General features: G+C 42.4%; 1 protein-coding gene across 3 annotated transcripts; it reads right to left on the reverse strand.

The window, feature by feature from the left end:
• Positions 1 to 85: 85 nt before the first annotated feature.
• pargl (poly (ADP-ribose) glycohydrolase, like) lies at positions 86 to 11,604 on the reverse strand. Of its 3 annotated transcripts, none has more exons than XM_064308816.1 (17): positions 11,468 to 11,604; positions 9,992 to 10,337; positions 8,862 to 9,163; positions 8,131 to 8,250; positions 7,033 to 7,125; positions 6,468 to 6,539; positions 6,136 to 6,225; positions 5,587 to 5,747; positions 5,319 to 5,398; positions 5,092 to 5,167; positions 4,880 to 4,955; positions 4,212 to 4,359; positions 3,907 to 3,985; positions 3,319 to 3,427; positions 3,103 to 3,211; positions 2,268 to 2,396; positions 86 to 717 (listed from the first exon to the last, which is right to left on the reverse strand). In XM_064308816.1, exons 2-17 carry the CDS (start codon positions 10,296 to 10,298, stop codon positions 599 to 601), a joined length of 2,070 nt encoding a protein of 689 aa, XP_064164886.1. In that variant the 5' UTR covers positions 10,299 to 10,337; positions 11,468 to 11,604; the 3' UTR covers positions 86 to 598. The 3 variants fall into 3 exon arrangements, with proteins under 3 accessions (XP_064164886.1, XP_064164887.1, XP_064164888.1); XM_064308817.1 differs by lacking the exon at positions 11,468 to 11,604 and adding an exon at positions 11,256 to 11,461; XM_064308818.1 differs by lacking the exon at positions 9,992 to 10,337.
• Positions 11,605 to 12,665: the final 1,061 nt, after the last annotated feature.

Genomic DNA, 12,665 nt, shown 5'->3' on the forward strand with positions numbered 1-12,665 from the left:
TTTAGGAGCTTGTTGCGTTCTTTTTATGGATAAGACACAGGTCTCAAATTAGCCACATACTGTGTGAAAGGAGAGAAACTGTTGGTAAAAGTAGATAAAGTAGATTTTATTTTGATTTAGCAAAGAGTAATGAACAGTGAATGGTATGTCATATACATGCCTGTTATATACCAGTTTAGAATATATGAGGGATTTGACATCCGTTTGCTTCCCAAGGTTTCTTGAACTAATAAACGCAAATTGTTAAAGACCCCCTGATTCTGATTTTCATCCAGGTTTCTATAGTTACTAAACACACCATGCAGCATTCTCATATAGGACCTGTACACACCTGGTTTGGCATGTTTAAATTAGCTGTGTGGTTACTGTTACCTGCTGATTAATGAGACAAAATTGTCTGAAGGCACATGCTATATTCATAATTGCTGATCTGTTTATTTTACATACATTTGCAGTCATTTAGTATGTTTACAATAGCCACTTGATAAATTTGTATACATAGTGTTGAACGAATCGGCAGATTTCCAAAACTTCATTGTTACAGACAGTGCAGGGTTTAATTGTGTAGATACAGTTTGCTGGTTTGGCTGAGCAGTGGTCAGTGTCTGCTGGTGGTCTCTTTCACAGACTTCATGATGAAGCTGTACAGGTCGGAGGTCTTTGCCTCATTCGAGTATAAGGCACTGCAGAAATTCTCCAACGTGTTGTACAGGCGACCTGTTGAAAGTGGGGAAAAAAAGTATGGATGCCTTTTAACATTTTTTTTTTTTTTTGTCAAGTTCAGGCCTAAGTCATTTAAGTGTGTTCACTGTTTTTAACAGGTCAGCTTTTAGGTTCCCATTCACCTTCGTAATGGCTGGCACAGCACATGATACTAGGGTACAGGTTTGCCAAGGTTCCTCAGGTTAGTGCTGTCCATGTTCAGTGTAATCACTGAGAACCTGCACTTGCTGGCTGAGAGATCAGTTGGTATAGATTCATCTCTTCAGGACAACTTATTGTTTTCCAGGACATTTAAGCAATTTTCTCATTTTCCATTACTTTCCCATGACTGGAAAACTGCATTTTAAAAATTCCAGGTTTTCCAGGGTGCACGGGGAACATTACTGCAGGGCCGCCCAGCCTGGCACCCGGAGATCTACCATCCCGTAAGTTTTCACTCCGACCTTAACCTTAACAAAGCACACCTCATTCCACAGCTAGCCATCTCATTGAGCTGCTAATTAGTAGAATCAGATGCGCCTAATTACGAAATGAAAATCTACAGGACGGTAGATCTCCGGGAACAGGCTTGGGCAGCCCTGCTCTAATTTTATTGTGGCAGTGCATGCTTCAGCTGTGGTGCCCCTGAGATTGGGCGACAAAATAGCCAATCAAGGGAGAGGGTGAAAGGGTAATTCCATATCTGGGGTAATAATGTTCAGTGGATCATTTGAAAAACTGTTATTTGTTCGTAATCCATACGTTTTGTCACGCAAGATAGTACAGCAGCTTTTAACACACTAGTATGCAGTTCATACTGGAGATCGTCCAAAAACTACACCACTTCCCGTACCACAATGTTTGCGGCTTTAAGAAGAGTCAAACCTCAATGGAATGCAGAAACAATCTACTGGTCTGGAACGTCATTACATGGGTATGCAACCCTAGTGCTTTATTGCCACAGGTGGTGTGTGCTGGTAGCCAATAAGTATATGACTAAATCAGTTTGTCACAGCCTACTTAATAATACTGCGTGCAACCGCTGTCCAACAATTTTATTGTATTTTTTTTTTTTTTAAGTGTAGATACGACATAGTGAAAAGCTATGTTCAGTTTGCAATTTATCTGCTGGTTTACTTAGCAAGCTATGGGCTTGTAATGTCTGGCTTGATGTAATGACCAGCTTGTTAATGAATTTGTGTCAGTGACTCCCTTGTCCGACATTGGTTCCGAGAGACCCCCCCCACCGGGACCAACGCCAGTTCCAATGTAGGTCACATTGTGCTGGCCATTGGAAAAATAGATTGCAAGCCAAAACAGCATGGGCACCCCTGCTTTAAGGTGTGAGATGGCAAATACGAGATTAGAATGTTCTCAACTTGAACATTCTAATGTTGATGCAACTTTCGCTACTAGTAACTGAAAACAATGGAGTTCTAGAACGCCGACTTAATATTTTGGAAAGAAAAAAACCTCCTCTTAAAATGGTTGAATTCCACAAGGCGATTAGGGGGCGCTTGTGCTCCAGGGTGAATGGAGATGTGCCCTGGCTCCTCTGCACTCACCCACAGTGACCTTGTGCGTGGTCAGGAAGTGGTGGATCTTCCGTAGGTCCAGCTCCAGGTGGCTGTCATCAAAAGTGAAGTAGGCCATGTCCCTCCGAGTCACGGCGGCAGCCATCATCTGGATAAGAGCTGCGAAACATGCTAAATTAATTCGAATTTCAGGGGCTCTTGTTGATATAGAAACGGTATCATTGTGTGTCATGCAAAGCCTTGCATCTCCTGAAAATGTCTCTCATAAATTGCGAAGAAACTGCTTCTGTTTTCCCACTTACCATCAAAGTGTTAATGCGTTAGTCACTTTGGGATCAGACCCAACCTTATAACTCTTCAGCTAGGAAACACTAATAATACATAGAGCTGGATGTCAGCTTTCAACATGCATTAAAAGGTTTAAAAAAATAGTCAATACAAGGTTTTTTTTTCATAATAGCAACATGACATGTCACATGTAACATGAGACAGTTGCAAGTCATACAGTGTTGTAGTTTGAGAATCGCAGTGTATAAATGTTCAGTACAAAGTGCTTAGCAACAAGCAGTCAATTCTGTACGTGCCCAGACTCCCTGGAATCGTGTCTACACAACGGTCACTGCAAACTAAACCAGTGAATTTTCGCAACTTACAAACAACCATGGTTGTGCTTTAGTTTCTGTCGTTTACACATTCTGTCTCAAGCACACGCAAGGCCGAATAATCACTTTCCCTTTGTTTTTATACTCTTTCATAGAGGCATTCTGGGCAGCCTTCAGATGAGCTCAAGTGCATGCAGAAAGTCTACAGTACAACAGCCCGCTTATCTGCGCAGCGACTGACTGCAGGTACAGACAGCACCTACCTTTGAGTCGCGGGTCACCACCAAAGGCCCCACAGCCCCAGTTGCCTGTGGCAATGGCAGGGTAGTAGTCCGGGTGTGTGTTAGTTTCTCCCATGAACCCACAGTAGGCCTTTAGCAGATTAGGGTGGGGGAAAAAAAACTGTCAGGGAAAAGTGCTCTCTCTCCCCTTTGCCTGCCCCCTCCCCCAGGTGCATTGTGGGAAAGGAAAAGCCTTACTTTGTTGAGTTCTCGGGTCACCTTCTTCATGTTGAACTGCTCTCTGGGATTTTTGAAGTTCAGAGCGTCAATGGCGACGATCTGTCTGTACCGCCTCCACCATTCATCTCTGGATTCGGAAAACAAAAAAATGGTTTGTCGATGTTGATTTTATCGTTGGTGCTAGGCAAAACCTTACTGGCCAACTGTGCCTCTCTAGTTATGGCTGTACAATCCACACCCAGCACCAGGAGAGTTGTGCACTTGCCTGCGAGCTGGTGAGTATTTAACACCCTACAGGCTGAAAAGAAGTACTACAGGAGAGCCATTTTACACCCAACAGACCAAAACGTTGTACTACAGGAGAGCTAGCACTGCTCAAAGGAGAGGCGCACGTCTCGCTAATGACATCTGGAAGCCTGCTGGCATCTGCTGTATTACTGCGAGGAGCTAATGTTGCCAACTTAAACTCCAGTCAAGGTAGGAACCTGTGATGTCTCCCTCCTGTCAGACCAAGCCTGTGCTTGTGGTGAGCACCCTTGCAGACTGAGGATGTGGGAACCCTCATGGGAGCCCATTGATAAATACCATAGGTTCTATAGATTTTACCTTGATGTTTCGTCCTTGTGATGTCCGAGACAGGTAAAGTCGTCACTATAGCCAAAGTAATCACTGTATCGCTGGGAGCCTACAGAAAGAAAGCCATACAGGTTAAGGACCCTTACAAAACTGCAATAGCAGTGCCCCATCTGTGTGTCCACACGAGAACTCACAAGCCCGCTTCTCTTTGCCTTTATACTGCAATAGGGACTCTTGTTGACAGTTCAAAATCATTGTGCTTTGCTTTGGAGATAAAATATTGGTTTCTGAAACCTGACTCTTGTTGCCTCAGATGGCCAGTGTGCCATTCTCACCTGTGATCTTGAGGCATTCGGTGTCCCCCAGTTTCTCTGTGAAGAGCCGGGCCACGATCAGCTCAGGGTTGATCAGGAAGAGGATCTCTTCTTGGACCAGGCCAGATGCCAGCACCCCTCCGCCCACCATGCTACAAGCAAAGTCCACCTGCCACCGTGACCATGGTCATGACATAAAATTCCAGGAACACAGTGGGAATGTTGAACCAATCACATGCCACCAGAGTACAGTACTGCCTGGAATCTTCATCACAACAACCAATCACGTGCCACAACAGCACTGTACTGCCCTGGAATGCTCACCAGTGCAACCAGTCATATGCCACCATAGATTTGTACTGCCTGGAACCTTCATCACTGCAAACACCTATAACACGACATCACTGTACAAGGTGGGATTTTTTAAAACTGTAAAAATACATCGGCTATCATATTATGCAAAGGATAATTTAAGGTATGTTACCTGTTTAAAGCTACACTGGTTTTTTGAGGTGTAGTATTGAACAAAAACTGACCCTAGTGCAGCACCACAACAAACCCCAGGTTTGTTTTTAGGGTTGTTGTGAAGGGGATATTGTCAAGGTTATTTTGGGGCAGAAGTGAACAGGAGGTTTAAACACAGACGAGTGGTCAAGCAGTGAAGCGCATTTTGCATCAGCGCTACTTACCTGAAGCATGCCCTGCCCATCCTTCTCAATGGTTCCTTTCGAGGAGATGTGCAGTTTAGTCAGAGTGTCATTCCGGCTGGGCAGCACGACAGGACCGGGGGGGGGGGGGGGGGGGCAGACAGACGCTCAGATAAATGTTAAGTGCTAGTCATTATTTTCCGTGATGAATGATGAAAAGGTGTTGCGGTCTGATAGGGGGAGAGTGTGGTCACCTTCTCCAGCGCGGGAACTCATGGTCCGGAATGTACCGCCTGGTGAAGGTGACCAGGCCTCTGGGCACCTGTCTTTCTGTGGGTGAAAGAACTGGTTAAAGGACAGGTCCAGAGGACAGCGAATCTCTCTGTGTCAATCTCTCTCTCCCTTATTTCTCTCTACACCTCTTCAGGTTGAGGAGAGTCCTCTAATCAAGCATCGCGTTCAAAGGTTTTAATGGCAGTACCTTCGCCAGTCATCACTTCAAAGTAGTTAAAAATGGCCTTGAACTTCTGCATCTTCCGCTCTGACCATCTGCCAAACAAGCTGCAGATCACAATACAGAGAGAGAAGTCACCAATCATCAATCAATCAATCAGGCAATCAATGTTCATATAAAGACTGGACATAGAGGAGATGGGAGGGACACAATGAGCCTTGCTTTCAGATCTCTCAGGCAGCTGCAGTGCACCTCTGTCCCAGTGAATCGGGAGTATAGAGTGCCAGGGGCTGACCTGTGGAAGTTGATGGTGGGGTAGTTGGCATACTCGGCGCCGGGGTGGGTGGCGTTTCGGTGGGGGAAGGTGCAGTAGAAGGCGTTGGCCAGCAGACAGGCGATCTGCATCTGAGATACAGTGATGGAATGGTTCTGTCCATGCCGGAGCAGGGGAACGTTCTGTGTAGACAGATAGAGAAAAGGTTTTCCAGGAACAAAAAAATGGATGACTGCTAAATGGGTTTTACACACATTCCTGTTGGGTTTTTAAGCTTGTTTTAAAGCCCATTCCAGATCAAAAGGGTGATAGCACACCAGACAAGAATGAGTTTTCAGGGGAAAAAAAAACATAGAATGTAATCAAGTAAAGACTGTAGTGCACACCAAAATGACAATTAAAAATTCAAGTTATTAAAGAGTTATGAGTTGTTCAAGAGCTGAAACTCTGTGTCCTAAATAGTGCTAACAAGTCCTTTGACCATGCTTGACACATTCAAATCTATTAAAATCAGCTTAATTTAGGAGATAAAATGCAACAGGCCTGGAAATATCATGGAGGTTGGCTTACCTTTTGGCAGTTACGAGGCAGCTTTAGGGCCAGCTCCGCCATTCTTCTGAGTGTGCGAGTGTAGGTTTCCTTCTCTTTAGGGGGTATACTCTGAGGAACATTATGTATACTGAAATCAAAATCTCAATCAGAAATAATCCATGACCACAATAAGAAAAGATATGTCTATGCTTCCAACAAATAAATCAGTTTTGCTTGAAAAGGTGTAATGTTAATGTACCAGTAATGTCTTAATCTTTTGCACATTTTAACATTTCTATCTGTCAAGGCAGTACAAAATTCTTCCAAATGATAATGCACAATCCGAGTACATTCTCCACCGAGTTACTAACCTCAAAAAATCTGTGAAGCGCATCAAAGGACCACTCATCTTTGTATTTTGGATTGTACTTCTTTATAGTTTTCTAGAGAAAAAGGGGAAAAAGAAAAAATACATACACAGGCCTTAGGAAAATACAACAGAACGTTATTTCAGACAAATGAGCCAGTGCTTCCCTCTGACCATTAAGACCCGGTGCAATTTGTTTATTTCTTAGATTTAAAGTGTTCATAACCCAGAAGACAAAGATGTATACTTGCGTTTTTTCACATTTATACACTGGGAAACTACTGATATAAAATATGTAATTTCTAAACAAGGGCACTCATGTGCATAGTGTGATGGATATTCACTTCAGGTTCACTTCTGATTGGTGAACATGTAAATTTCCATGTTGCTTGGACAATTAACATAGCCTCCAAGACAACCAAATCCTCCTAGTTAGCAATATAAGAACTTTATTGCTTTTGGGACAAATTCATTAAAAATCTTAACTTTGGGCTTAACATAATATTATTTCTTTGGTTAATTGCATTTAAGTATTGAAATGGATTATTTCCAGAACCTGCTCATCCCACCTCAACATCTGCAGTGGTCAACGACGAGGTCTTCACCAGGCGCTGTAGGTACTTCTCGATATCTTCCCAGCGGGACTGTTTCTTGGCCTGCAACTGAATGAGAATGCTTTGAGTCCCGCCTTCATGTCACATTGCCTGCTCCTCCTGGCCAATCATGAGAGTGTATGAAAAAAGGGAGCAGCAGAAACTGGAAAGGACTAAATGGTGCATGAACATTTCAAAAATGGAAACGAGCACAGCCAAACTTCATTCTGAATTAAATATTATTTTTGCAACAGAACATTTCACCCATAACATTTGTTGATGAAGCAGCTGCAAGTAACTAAGTTACCTAGCTAGTAGCTACCTAGCTACTAGACAATTTATTTATGTTCGCGTCAGATATATCTCAACCCATCATTTTTTACTGGCTAACTCTTCAGTATCTCTGCCCTGGTCTTATCTGTGTAGCCCCGCCCTGCCCACTCTGGCCGTGGTGAATGCACAACAGGATTGGCAGGTAAGATTTTTTTTTATTAGAGTCTTTAATTTATTGATATCTGTCAGTATGCTAAGGAAATTTAACCAAATATGAACACAAGTGTTCTACAACATACTAGGACCTTCAATGTTTCAGCCATTGACCTTTAGCCTTTCAGCCATTAGCCTAAGATTAAGGACGCTGAATTCTGAATTGTACTGCATGGTTTAAAAGGACAATTATCACAAACAGAATTTACAAGGTTTCTTCTGTCTTTTGGATACATTTGCCCTAATGCAGCACCCAAGAAAAACTGAACAAAAAATCTGAAAAACTTAAACCCTAAGGTCGCCAATAAAATTCCTGCAGATTAGTGACAACTGTACAAGAACCACCAAAATGTAAACAATATTTAAAACAAAATTATTCTATGTAGTTGTACATTTTGGCTAGTAATGTATTCCAGCTGCCACTCCTTCAGACATGAGCTGGAGGAAGACACCTTGTGTGCAGCTTGACTTGATTGACCAGTGCCAGCTGAAGGTAGCCCTGTGGGGCTTCTAGCCACGGTTGTCACTGTCCAGATTGTATACCAGACCATGGGGACCTGTAGTGCTTGAACCATGTGCTCGTATTACCAAAATGCCATGCTTGGTCAGCGTGCACTCCTCAGCATAAGGCATTTTCACTGACAAGTTGTCCCACACATTCCGCCCTGCTTTGGGAATGAGGCTTCCGTCTTTATAAAAACGAACCACCTGTGTGGGTCAGAAGAACACACATGTTAGCATTAGTCCTCTTATGGGCTGATCTCATCTCACCACCTTCAAGTCCAGTGATGGAACCTAACATGTTGCCAATTTAGGCTGTTCCAGGTCTTACAAGAAGCAGGTTGTAGTTGTATTCTGTATAGGTCTTCACTGTTCACTTCCCTTCTTAAAGGACAAGTTACGGCAGTAAAAGAGCTTCTGACTTGCTTTTTAAACCTACGTACATGTGCAGATTTGTCAATTGCGCTAAAGACACTGTTTACCTTCTTAAACCACCCACTAAGCAAACTTCCCATCTGGCAAAATAAAGATAATGACTGATTGATTGATTAGCCGATTGACTGATTGATTCATTCATTGACAGGTGTACCGACTACCAAGTGGAACCCACTAACAGCTGGCTGCAGGACACTGTCCCAATCAGAGCAAAACTTGGAACGGCTCAATCTGCAGTACACTGGGAGGGTGATTTCCATCGTTAGGGAACAGGAGTTAGTTTAAATACAAGTAGGAGGGGCTGGACGGGAAGGGGGAGGGGTGGTGAGGGGCCCTCCACAATAACTCTCAACAAACACACTTAGTTAAAATAAGAGTCTTACATCCACAAGGACGGTGTGAGACGCGCTGAATGACAGCTTGTCCAGCTGCATGTGACATCTTGGCTCGGTCTTCAGCTCCGACAGCGGGCAGCTCTCACCATACTTAAAGTCGTCATATCCTCCCGCGAGCGCTTTGGGGTCTGCTTCCGGTCGCTTGCAGTCAGACGCAGCACCAGAAGCGGAGGGTTTGCACTGCGTTTCGTCTCCAAATTTGATCAGGTCCTCCTGCTTGCAGCCAGGACTGGTGCTGTCCGGGAATAACACACTCTTCATCTGAGTGCTGTCATTTTTCTTGCTCATCTCTGAAACGGTACGTAGGGGGAGAGACAAACAAAAACATTCTGTCATCAGCACAGCATGTTCTTGTCCTTTTCCATGAATATTCTGCCATGTTCCAACACTATTTTTGTATTTTTGACAAAGTCAATCCCTGGATTTCGATGAAAGAGATTTAGCTAACCAGATGGAAAAAAAAACACAATAGCCCTATATTCTTGTGTGTGAGTGTGTATGCACAGACTTTATTAGCTATTATCTGTTTATTTGGTAGATGCTCTTTTCCAGAGACTTGTTATGGCACGACAAATACAGAACATGTCATAAATATCATAAAAGCTGCACAAACAAGGGTATTACAGTACAGGATGGCAAATAACACGAGTAATGAAAGCACCAGAATGAGTGCCAAGTTAACAAGTGCTAAGCTGTAGGCATAGTAACTTATGAGCATACAAATAGAACCTTATTAATGAAAACATTACTTTGTAATGGCATACAGAGTGACTAATGATAACCAGAAGAGCAACATAACATTTAATAATGAGATGCCAGAGGCTAAGCACTGCACATGATATCCATGGTTCTGGAAACCAAGAAGCAGCATTAGTGTTAACAGGTGACTTTCGTAATTTTGATTTGGCACAGTTATGTTTGAAAAGGAATCCTGTGGTTCTGTTGGCTGAAGGTACTGCATTCTACCAGTGTGACCAGTGATGAAATTAGAAGACTTTGGGCTAAAAAATGACCAGAAACGGGAGAGAAGCAGCTCGTTGTATTATTTTATTTTATTTTTTTTAAAAACATCCAACCGTTTCATGAATAACCTGCTCGGTGTGAGGAAGCACTTTTACCTGAGCTTCCTTTCATTGCCCCTGTCTCCTCGTTTTGTCCACACCACCTTTCTCCCAGCAATCCGTCCATACTGTTGTTGCCGTTTGGTGCTTGAATAGGGCAGGCATTAGGGCACCCACTGCTGGTCATACCCTGATACTGGGCCAATTCATCCTTTAGTTGTTTGTTCTCCAGTTTTAGACGCTTCATTTCTTCATTGTCCTTCGCTCTTTGCAATTTGCAGGATGAACAGCTCATTTTTTCATCAAATAATTGCCCATCATTCTCGCTGTCATGGTCTGCAGTAACCTCACTTCTGTGCTCCATATTCAAGTTAATCTTTGTTCTGGTTTGATCCACAGGGGCCTAAAGTCAGTTTTAAGCAAATAGTATAATTACGCGTGTGTGAAGATACACGTTTGCAAATACCACCATAACTGGCTTCACTGAGTCTAATGGCGGGTGATTTGGCAATTAGGTTGGGCGTTTATAGGAATCTTGTATTTGTGTTGAAATACTAAAGATGCGGTATTAGACTGATCAGTTATATCTAGTGATTCTGTTTCTAGGGGAATCTATTATCTACCAATCAGGGAGCGTTCACTGTTTCTCTTTTTCTGACACCTAAAAATAACAACTTTATTAAACCTAGCCAGGTGGATATAAAAAACAACACATAACCAGCAAAGACTACAGAATACACGTTTGAGATTTGAGAGACCTAGTAGTTAACCGTGTATCTGTGTTACCAAAGGGAACAGGTTTATTGCTGTTCAGAGTAATAGGGTACATCACAGAAGATTACATGACTTGCGTCAGTCATATGCAATGAAGTCAACTGAATAGCTAAGCTGAATGTATAGCCAAATCCTTTGCTACTTAGCCTATACACTAGTCTTATACATGCTTATCTGGATTCGATTTCCCATCTGACGCACAAATTAGACACAAGAACATGCCAATAAAAACGAAAATGAATATAGCTAACTGACATCTAGTGCACTTAGCTCGTAACTTGACAAGACAGCTATAAAACTGGCAAGTCCGATAACTTGTTGACTTGCATGTTAGCTAACCATCAACTGATAAAATATGTCCGGTGAAATATCTGCCCCACGACTTGTAGGTTGTGATTCCAGTTTCGTTTCTTAAGAAAGACGTTTGCTTTCAGTTTGCGATATGACCTGTATCTAGCGTTCAACTAAAAAGTATAGAAATGTAGCTATCTTCGATGTCATTTAAATGAAGATTATGATTCAGGATGGTTGAAGCAATGTAACTTACACAATTTATGAATGTCTTCTGTATAAACTAGCCAGCTAAACAGCATCTGCTGTCTTAGGGGGTCAGTATGGTCCGTTGTAAAATAGCTAGGTGCCCCGTTCAATTTTGTCACAGGAAGAACACTGTCATGCAATGTAGCTTTTTCGATTACAGTTTCTACATCACTAGATCTTTAGCTAGCTACATATATTGTTGTAAACATTGCTACTCACTGGTATCCGGATGGGCGCTTCTAAGCCGTGAAAGTTGTTCCTGTTCTGAATATCAGTGAGCACTTCCCTGAAACCGCGTGCACAACGAGCCAATCCAACACCGAGGCGCGGGGCTTTAAATCGAAACTGAAAGTAGACTACCAAATCGATTCCTTGCTTTGGAAAAAAAGAAGAAGAAAACATCAACGCAGCTGCTAATACGAAATTTGTGATAAGGAAGTCTAACTTTGACGAGTATAACTGACGAAAATGTCTATGAAGAGCTCAGGCGTGCCTGTGTCTACTGCACATTTCATGTTGTTGACTAAAAAACTGAAATGGAAAATTATGAACGCCTCGAAGGGCGTCTGCAATATTTATTTATTTGTGTCATAGGATTCCTGAAATCTGAGTGGTGTTGGCTGGTTTCTGCCACTTTATTTAGTTTGCTTTAGTTGAGCTCTATCTTACTTGCCATATTGCATTTTTGTTTTTTTGGCATGTTGTGTCTAATTTGTACGTCAGATAGTGTGCGTGGGATGGGAAATCGAATCCATATAAGCATGTATAAGATTAGTGTATAGGATATATGTAAAGCAGGCAAAGGATTTTGCTATACATTCAGCGCAGGCATAGTACTCTAAACCGCAATGTTCCTTTGGTAACACGGATACACGTGTATTCTATAGTCTTTGCTGGTTAGGTGTTGTTTTTTATATATCCACATGGCTATGTTTAATAAAGTTGTTATTTATGGAAACTGGTTTCTCTCTAGCAGCGATAAGTTCTTCCTGGAGTTGTGGAGCCACAGTTTCTTTTGCTAGACACGACAAGATATTTGTCTACTGTCTCTTGATCTTCCTGGTCTTCTCCTGTTAACATTACTGCCCATCAGCTGGACCCCTCTGAGTGTGTACTAAACACTGCACCTGGAAATCGTAAGCTTCTTTACAATTTCTCACTGGGAATAACTTTCTTGCCACAGCATTTACTTGGCTCCGCACATCTAAGCCTAATGTCTTCTTCTTTGCTATATTTCTTGAAAATTTAGTGCCAATTTTACTTGTGATACAGGCTAAAGGTATTAGTCTACTTGTGTTTTTTTTAAACTATACTATTTTTTCTATACCTGGACCAACTATCACTACTCTGCAGGGCACTCCCAATCTGGGATCATTTTTATCACTTAAATCCCCTTCTTTCATGCTACACATATTCC

Source organism: Anguilla rostrata, chromosome 14 (genome assembly GCF_018555375.3).
Source record: "Anguilla rostrata isolate EN2019 chromosome 14, ASM1855537v3, whole genome shotgun sequence".
In the NCBI taxonomy this organism is placed as follows: Eukaryota; Metazoa; Chordata; class Actinopteri; order Anguilliformes; family Anguillidae; genus Anguilla; species Anguilla rostrata.